This window comes from Oncorhynchus clarkii, chromosome 2 (assembly GCF_045791955.1).
Source record: "Oncorhynchus clarkii lewisi isolate Uvic-CL-2024 chromosome 2, UVic_Ocla_1.0, whole genome shotgun sequence".
Classification (NCBI taxonomy): domain Eukaryota; kingdom Metazoa; phylum Chordata; class Actinopteri; order Salmoniformes; family Salmonidae; genus Oncorhynchus; species Oncorhynchus clarkii.
The window spans coordinates 90,480,590-90,490,589 of record NC_092148.1 but is presented as its reverse complement, the minus strand read 5'-3'; the positions used below and the strand labels follow the sequence as shown (position 1 = coordinate 90,490,589).

The 10,000-nt window shown below is 37.4% G+C and overlaps 1 protein-coding gene across 1 annotated transcript in view; it reads left to right on the top strand.

Annotated features, from left to right (window-relative positions):
* LOC139376070 (phosphatidylinositol-4-phosphate 3-kinase catalytic subunit type 2 gamma) overlaps nucleotides 1–10,000 on the top strand; it is a 65,306-nt gene that overhangs the window by 10,367 nt on the left and 44,939 nt on the right. The window contains exons 10-14 of the mRNA XM_071118228.1: nucleotides 2,278–2,403; nucleotides 2,791–2,821; nucleotides 7,292–7,475; nucleotides 8,324–8,446; nucleotides 8,878–9,006. Coding sequence (XP_070974329.1) covers nucleotides 2,278–2,403; nucleotides 2,791–2,821; nucleotides 7,292–7,475; nucleotides 8,324–8,446; nucleotides 8,878–9,006 — 593 coding nt within the window. The remainder of the gene's footprint in view (nucleotides 1–2,277; nucleotides 2,404–2,790; nucleotides 2,822–7,291; nucleotides 7,476–8,323; nucleotides 8,447–8,877; nucleotides 9,007–10,000) is intronic.

Genomic DNA, 10,000 nt, shown 5'->3' with positions numbered 1-10,000 from the left:
TGGCCAGTCCTCTTCTGGCTGTGCCGGGTAGAGAGGAACCAGGCTGTGTGGGGTGGGCCAGTCCTCTTCTGGCTGTGCCGGGTAGAGAGGAACCAGGCTGTGTGGGGTGGCCAGTCCTCTTCTGGCTGTGCCGGGTGGACATTTTCATTTGTGCCTGAAATCAAAATGAAAGAAAAGTTATCTTGAAAATTCATCAGGCTATGGTGTAAAATAGGCTTGTTAAAGTAGCTTCTTTTTTTCATTAACTTATCGATAATGCCTTTTTTGGTGACCTCATCAATGCACAAGCGCTTTTTTTCCCCAATTCCTAAAGTAAAATACGTTTTACTGTATATGAAGTCTGAAATGCATTTTGTCATTACTAAATTTATTTTAACATGGTTCTCTTTCTTTTACACACAAAAAGATTAATAAAATATTTAATCAGTCGTCTTCGTTAAAGCTGCAATATGAAATGTGAGTTACAGATCTGTCATTTACATTGAAATGTGAGTTATAGATCTGTCATTTACATTGAAATGTGAGTTATAGATCTTGTCATTTACATTGAAATGTGAGTTATAGATCTTGTCATTTACATAGAAATGTGAGTTATAGATCTGTCATTTACATTGAAATGTGAGTTATAGATCTGTCATTTACATTGAAATGTGAGTTATAGATCTGTCATTTACATTGAAATGTGAGTTATAGATCTGTCATTTACATTGAAATGTGAGTTATAGATCTTGTCATTTACATTGAAATGTGAGTTATAGATCTGTCATTTACATTGAAATGTGAGTTATAGATCTGTCATTTACATAGAAATGTGAGTTATAGATCTGTCATTTACATTGAAATGTGAGTTATAGATCTGTCATTTACATTGAAATGTAAGTTATAGATCTGTCATTTACATAGAAATGTGAGTTATAGATCTGTCATTTACATTGAAATGTGAGTTATAGATCTGTCATTTACATTGAAATGTGAGTTATAGATCTGTCATTTACATTGAAATGTGAGTTATAGATCTTGTCATTTACATAGAAATGTGAGTTATAGATCTGTCATTTACATTGAAATGTGAGTTATAGATCTGTCATTTACATTGAAATGTGAGTTATAGATCTGTCATTTACATAGAAATGTGAGTTATAGATCTGTCATTTACATTGAAATGTGAGTTATAGATCTGTCATTTACATTGAAATGTGAGTTATAGATCTGTCATTTACATTGAAATGTGAGTTATAGATCTGTCATTTACATTGAAATGTGGGTTATAGATCTGTCATTTACATTGAAATGTGAGTTATAGATCTGTCATTTACATTGAAATGTGAGTTATAGATCTGTCATTTACATAGAAATGTGAGTTATAGATCTTGTCATTTACATTGAAATGTGAGTTATAGATCTGTCATTTACATTGAAATGTGAGTTATAGATCTGTCATTTACATTGAAATGTGAGTTATAGATCTGTCATTTACATTGAAATGTGAGTTATAGATCTGTCATTTACATTGAAATGTGAGTTATAGATCTTGTCATTTACATTGAAATGTGGGTTATTTACATTGAAATGTGAGTTATAGATCTGTAATTTACATTGAAATGTGAGTTATAGATCTTGTCATTTACATTGAAATGTGGGTTATTTACATTGAAATGTGAGTTATAGATCTGTAATTTACATTGAAATGTGAGTAATAGATCTGTCATTTACATTGAAATGTGAATTATAGATCTGTCATTTACATTGAAATCAAGTCTAAGAAGCGGTAGATCTGTTCTATGTGTGCTATTTCTATGTTTCCTGTTCTTACGTTTCTTTTTCTGCGTCTTTTACATTCGGTTTTCGACAACAGCTTCAAACAGCTGAAAATACAATATTTTGGGTTATGGAAAAAAACATTCACAGCCGTTTAGATGGTACAATGATTCTCTACGCTGTACTTGCTTGTTTTTTTTTTTAACATAAACTGAAATTAGGCGAACTGTTAGAATTTTAGGAACCAGGAAATGGCGGAGCGATTTCTGCATTGTGCAGCTTTAAATGAAAGGGGATGATGACGCAATCTTTGCACATAGTAGTTCAGGACTCTGGTCTAGTTACAGCGATACACATATAGGCTAACTGTGCAATCAAATATCCCAGTACAGCCCTTTAGTAAATGCATAAGTTACAGCTTTAAATGTCCTCAACTTTTCTTTTGGCATCACAGTGGCATACACATCATGCGCATGTTTCTAATGTATGTCTATTATATTCTATTTTCTGTCTCCAAAGTGTGGCAGTAATCTTAACCTGCTATTGGATGAGGTCCGTACCATCATCAACCTGCTGTGTGGGATCTCTACTGGCGAGCTGGAGGAGGCTATCGGCAAGCTACGGAGGATTAAACCTGTAGCACTGGTACAAAATCTGCATATAACGTATAGCACTAAATATAGTAATATAAATACGGTTGATTCCTAAATCACTGATACTAAATCTGGATATAACGTATAGCACTAAATACAGTAATATAAATACGGTTGATTCCTAAATCACTGATACTAAATCTGGATATAACGTATAGCACTAAATACAGTAATATAAATACGGTTGATTCCTAAATCACTGATACTAAATCTGGATATAATGTACAGCACTAAATACAGTAATATAAATTTGGTTGATTCCTAAATCACTGGCTGCACATGTTGAAATTATACCACATTCACAGAAAAATTCTTTACTCTGACGGTTTCATTGTGAAAAATGCAAAGTCATGTTTCCTTGTTTGTTGTTCTCCTCCAGGACCATTTGGAAATGTACGAGTGTGAGACCTGTAAGTCCCATTATTAAGGAAGTCTATGAGATACGCTTGAGCTCAAACCAAGCATGCTGTTAAACAGAGGTTTAAGGTTAACCTATGTCTGAGAACATGCAGTGTGAAAAACCCTATTGTTTGCTGAGTGCTTGGCTGTGTAGACTATTGTAATTTATTTAACAAACCAGATTTCCATATGTGACTGACTAAGGATAAACCCTCTGATGTTCTTGTATGTCTGTTGTTCTATACCTGTAGGCTGTTGTTCTATAACTAGTCTGTTGTTCTATACCTGTAGTATGTTGTTCTATACCTGTATTCTGATGTTTTATACCTGTAGTCTGTTGTTCTATACCTGTAGTCTGGTGTTCTATACCTGTAGTCTGGTGTTCTATACCTGTAGTCTGTTGTTCTATACCTGTAGTCTGTTGTTCTATACCTGTAGTCTGTTGTTCTATACCTGTAGTCTGTTGTTCTATACCTGTAGTCTGGTGTTCTATACCTGTAGTCTGTTGTTCTATACCTGTAGTCTGGTGTTCTATACCTGTAGTCTGGTGTTCTATACCTGTAGTATGTTGTTCTATACCTGTAGTCTGGTGTTCTATACCTGTAGTCTGGTGTTCTATACCTGTAGTCTGTTGTTCTATAACTAGTCTGTTGTTCTATACCTGTAGTCTGTTGTTCTATACCTGTAGTCTGGTGTTCTATACCTGTAGTCTGGTGTTCTATAACTGTAGTCTGGTGTTCTATACCTGTAGTCTGTTGTTCTATAACTAGTCTGTTGTTCTATGCCTGTAGTCTGTTGTTCTATACCTGTAGGCTGGTGTTCTATAACTAGTCTGTTGTTCTGTACCTGTAGTCTGGTGTTCTATAACTAGTCTGTTGTTCTATACCTGTAGTCTGGTGTTCTATATCTGTAGACTGTTGTTCTATAACTAGTCTGTTGTTCTATACCTGTAGTCTGTTGTTCTATACCTGTAGTCTGGTGTTCTATAACTAGTCTGTTGTTCTATACCTGTAGTCTGGTGTTCTATACCTGTAGTCTGGTGTTCTATACCTGTAGTCTGTTTTTCTATACCTGTAGTCTGGTGTTCTATAACTGTAATCTGTTCTATAACTAGTCTGTTGTTCTATACCTGTAGTCTGTTGTTCTATACCTGTAGTCTGGTGTTCTATAACTAGTCTGTTGTTCTATACCTGTAGTCTGGTGTTCTATACCTGTAGTCTGTTTTTCTATACCTGTTGTCTGGTGTTCTATAACTGTAGTCTGTTCTATAACTAGTCTGTTGTTCTATACCTGTAGTCTGGTGTTCTATACCTGTAGTCTGTTGTTCTATACCTGTAGTCTGGTGTTCTATACCTGTAGTCTGGTGTTCTATAACTGTAGTCTGTTGTTCTATACCTGTAGTCTGGTGTTCTATACCTGTAGTCTTGTGTTCTATACCTGTAGTCTGTTGTTCTATACCTGTAGTCTGGTGTTCTATACCTGTAGTCTGTTGTTCTATACCTGTAGTCTGGTGTTCTATACCTGTAGTCTGTTGTTCTATACCTGTAGTATGTTGTTCTATAACTGTAGTCTGTTGTTCTATACCTGTAGTCTGGTGTTCTATACCTGTAGTCTGGTGTTCTATACCTGTAGTCTGGTGTTCTATACCTGTAGTCTGTTGTTCTATACCTGTAGTCTGGTGTTCTATAGCTGTAGTCTGTTGTTCTATACCTGTAGTCTGTTGTTCTATACCTGTAGTCTGGTGTTCTATACCTGTAGTCTGTTGTTCTATACCTGTAGTATGTTGTTCTATAACTGTAGTCTGTTGTTCTATACCTGTAGTCTGGTGTTCTATACCTGTAGTCTGGTGTTCTATACCTGTAGTCTGGTGTTCTATACCTGTAGTCTGTTGTTCTATACCTGTAGTCTGGTGTTCTATAGCTGTAGTCTGTTGTTCTATACCTGTAGTCTGTTGTTCTATACCTGTAGTCTGGTGTTCTATAACTGTAGTCTGTTGTTCTATACCTGTAGTCTGGTGTTCTATAACTGTAGTCTGGTGTTCTATACCTGTAGTCTGTTGTTCTATACTTGTAGTCTGGTGTTCTATACCTGTAGTCTGGTGCGTGTCTGTTGTTCTATAACTGTAGTCTGTTGTTCTATACCTGTAGTCTGGTGTTCTATAACTGTAGTCTGGTGTTCTATACCTGTAGTCTGTTGTTCTATAACTGTAGTCTGGTGTTCTATACCTGTAGTCTGGTGTTCTATACCTGTAGTCTGTTGTTCTATACCTGTTACTGGTGTTCTATAACTGTAGTCTGGTGTTCTATACCTGTAGTCTGGTGTTCTATAACTGTAGTCTGGTGTTCTATACCTGTAGTCTGGTGTTCTATACCTGTAGTCTGGTGTTCTATACCTGTAGTCTGTTGTTCTATAACTGTAGTCTGTTGTTCTATAACTAGTCTGGTGTTCTATAACTGTAGTCTGTTCTATAAATAGTCTGTTGTTCTATACCTGTAGTCTGTTGTTCTATAATTGTAGTCTGTTGTTCTATACCTGTAGTCTGATGTTCTATAACTGTAGTCTGTTGTTCTATACCTGTAGTCTGGTGTTCTATACCTGTAGTCTGGTGTTCTATACCTGTAGTCTGTTGTTCTATACCTGTAGTCTGTTGTTCTATACCTGTAGTCTGGTGTTCTATACCTGTAGTCTGTTGTTCTATACCTGTAGTCTGTTGTTCTATAACTAGTCTGTTGTTCTATACCTGTAGTATGGTGTTCTATACCTGTAGTCTGTTGTTCTATACCTGTAGTCTGTTGTTCTATACCTGTAGTCTGTTGTTCTATACCTGTAGTCTGGTGTTCTATACCTGTAGTCTGGTGCGTGTCTGTTGTTCTATAACTGTAGTCTGTTGTTCTATACCTGTAGTCTGGTGTTCTATAACTGTAGTCTGGTGTTCTATACCTGTAGTCTGTTGTTCTATACCTGTAGTCTGTTGTTCTATACCTGTAGTCTGGTGTTTTATAACTGTAGTCTGGTGTTCTATACCTGTAGTCTGGTGTTCTATACCTGTAGTCTGTTGTTCTATACCTGTAGTCTGGTGTTCTATAGCTGTAGTCTGTTGTTCTATACCTGTAGTCTGTTGTTCTATACCTGTAGTCTGGTGTTCTATAACTGTAGTCTGTTGTTCTATACCTGTAGTCTGGTGTTCTATAACTGTAGTCTGGTGTTCTATACCTGTAGTCTGTTGTTCTATACTTGTAGTCTGGTGTTCTATACCTGTAGTCTGGTGCGTGTCTGTTGTTCTATAACTGTAGTCTGTTGTTCTATACCTGTAGTCTGGTGTTCTATAACTGTAGTCTGGTGTTCTATACCTGTAGTCTGTTGTTCTATAACTAGTCTGTTGTTCTATACCTGTAGTCTGGTGTTCTATACCTGTAGTCTGTTGTTCTATACCTGTTACTGGTGTTCTATAACTGTAGTCTGGTGTTCTATACCTGTAGTCTGGTGTTCTATAACTGTAGTCTGGTGTTCTATACCTGTAGTCTGGTGTTCTATACCTGTAGTCTGGTGTTCTATACCTGTAGTCTGTTGTTCTATAACTGTAGTCTGTTGTTCTATAACTAGTCTGTTGTTCTATAACTGTAGTCTGTTCTATAAATAGTCTGTTGTTCTATACCTGTAGTCTGTTGTTCTATAATTGTAGTCTGTTGTTCTATACCTGTAGTCTGATGTTCTATAACTGTAGTCTGTTGTTCTATACCTGTAGTCGGGTGTTCTATACCTGTAGTCTGGTGTTCTATACCTGTAGTCTGGTGTTCTATACCTGTAGTCTGTTGTTCTATACCTGTAGTCTGTTGTTCTATACCTGTAGTCTGGTGTTCTATACCTGTAGTCTGTTGTTCTATACCTGTAGTCTGTTGTTCTATAACTAGTCTGTTGTTCTATACCTGTAGTCTGGTGTTCTATACCTGTAATCTGGTGTTCTATACCTGTAGTCTGTTGTTCTATACCTGTAGTCTGGTGTTCTATACCTGTAGTCTGTTGTTCTATACCTGTAGTCTGTTGTTCTATACCTGTAGTCTGTTGTTCTATACCTGTAGTCTGGTGTTCTATACCTGTAGTCTGGTGCGTGTCTGTTGTTCTATAACTGTAGTCTGTTGTTCTATACCTGTAGTCTGGTGTTCTATAACTGTAGTCTGGTGTTCTATACCTGTAGTCTGTTGTTCTATACCTGTAGTCTGTTGTTCTATACCTGTAGTCTGGTGTTTTATAACTGTAGTCTGGTGTTCTATACCTGTAGTCTGTTGTTCTGTAACTGTAGTCTGTTGTTCTATAACTGTAGTCTGTTCTATAACTGTAGTTTGTTGTTCTGTAACTGTAGTTTGTTGTGTGTCTGTTGTTCTATACCTGTAGTCTGTTGTTCTATAACTGTAGTCTGTTGTTCTATATCTGTAGTCTGTTCTATGTCTGCTGTTCTATAACTGCAGTCTGTTGTTCTATAGCGATGATGATGCTCCACCAGGCCCTGGGCAAACTGCTGCACGTTTTCTTTGACAACTTCAGCTCAGACTTCAGGGGCCAGGAGGTGTACCACAACCCTCCTGTCTGTGACGTAGACCACAGCTCTGACATCCTCCAGCTCAACGTCGCAGCGCTCTACAGGCTACAACCCAACTGGTTAAACAGGTATTACACGAGAGAGAGAGAGAGAGAGAGAGAGAGAGAAAGAAAGAAAGAAAGAAAGAGAGAGAGAGAGAGAGAGACAGAGAGAGAGACAGAGACAGAGAGATCAAAGAAGTGAGAAAGAAAGATAGACAGGTTAGATGAAGAGATACGAACAGACCAGGTTTTGGGCCCAATTTAAGTTCTGGTGATAGACTGATAGGTAAATTGATAGACAGATTGATAGATAGATAGATAGATAGATAGATAGATAGATAGATAGATAGATAGATAGGTAGACAGATAGGTAGACAGACAGACAGACCGATAGACAGACAGACAGTTACCCCACTGAAGTGCAGTGCAGCACCAGATGCCACGGCCCCACACACACTACTGAGTTTTGCGAGAGAGAGAGAGAGAGAGAGAGAGAGAGAGAGAGAGAGAGAGAGAGAGAGAGAGAGAGAGAGAGAGAGAGATTGCGAGAGAGAGAGAGAGATTGCGAGAGAGAGAGAGAGATTGCGAGAGAGAGAGAGAGATTGAGAGAGAGAGATAGATTGAGAGAGAGAGAGAGACCTCAACCTATTGTAACAGAACATTGACTGTTTACACAGACCTTTTTACAGCTCTGACAAATCGGTGGATTCATCTGTAGTCAAAACAGGCACATATCACAGTCATTGAAAGTGAAACCTTTCTCAAATAGTGTGCTAGTCAGAGTGAAAGAAAAACAAAGTGCAGGAGGATGTAATCTGACTGGGTGTTCTGTTCCGTAAGGGTTTTGTCAAACATCACAATACAACAATGGGTAGAGGAAGTGCAGTGAGGTCTAATGAATTTATTTTGGTCCTCCTCTTGTCTGTCGTTACCAGTTTTAATTACTTCTCCATCTCCTGTTCGCTGACGTATGGAGGGAAAGATATCTGCGAGACGGGCGTCTCCGAGAACATCAGCACAGCCTTGTCGCTTGGCAACAAGATTCAGTGTCACCGCATGTAAGGGCCTCTTCAACCAGTGGGACTCAGTTATTTACATGTTATTCTGGATCCAACTTCACTTCCACTAAAATCAAGTCTCATTTCCTGCCGGGACTTTTTCTTCCAGTTTGAGTCAATTTCACCCTTTTTTGAATTATGTAATCCCCCCCACCCCCCGTTTAGAATATAGAATATAAATGGATTCGGATATACTGTGTATATCTGAAAATCTTTATACTCTCTTTGGATAATTCATTCCAATCATTTAAAAGTTAACAGCAGGTATTCTGCATGTAAGTTTAAGTATTTTGATATGTTCACAAATCTACAAAACAGCCAATTTACATCCTGGCACAAAATGTAATTAGGAAAAACTACAGATTGATTTTCAGGTAAACATGTTTTTTTTTTTTATATATATATATATATATATATCTGTGTGTTTTCAGGATGGTGTTCCCGAAACAGATCAAACAGCTACCTTATGAGTCCATGTTGACGATACGTCTCCAGGGGACGAAACAGGGCAAGTCTCCTGAACTGCTACGCTGGGCCGTCCTGCCTCTATACAGTAACAGGTAGGCTCTGTTCACCACATACAACGCTCTATCTATAATATCACTGGTCTATCTATAACACACTGGTCCATCTATAACACACTGGTCTATCTATAACACACTGGTCTATCTATAACACACTGGTCCATCTATAACACACTGGTCTATCTATAACACACTGGTCTATCTATAACACACTGGTCCATATATAACACACTGGTCTATCTATAATATCACTGGTCCATCTATAATATCACTGGTCTATCTATAATATCACTGGTTCATCTATAATATCACTGGTTCATCTATAACACACTGGTCTATCTATAATATCACTGGTCCATCTATAATATCACTGGTCCATCTATAATATCACTGGTCCATCTATAATATCACTGGTTCATCTATAACACACTGGTCTATCTATAATATCACTGGTCCATCTATAATATCACTGGTTCATCTATAACACACTGGTCTATCTATAATATCACTGGTCTATCTATAATATCACTGGTTCATCTATAACACACTGGTCTATCTATAATATCACTGGTCCATCTATAATATCACTGGTCCATCTATAATATCACTGGTCCATCTATAATATCACTGGTTCATCTATAACACACTGGTCTATCTATAATATCACTGGTCCATCTATAATATCACTGGTTCATCTATAACACACTGGTCTATCTATAATATCTGGTCTATCTATAACACACTGGTCTATCTATAATATCACTGGTCCATTTATAAAACACTGTTCCATCTATAACACACTGTTCCATCTATAACACACTGGTCCATCTATAACACACTGGTCCATCTATAACACACTGGTCCATCTATAATATCACTGGTCTATCTATAACACACTGGTCCATCTATAACACACTGGTCTATCTATAATATCACTGGTCCACCTATAATATCACTGGTCTATCTATAACACACTGGTCCATCTATAACACACTGGTCCACCTATAATATCACTGGTCCATCTATAACA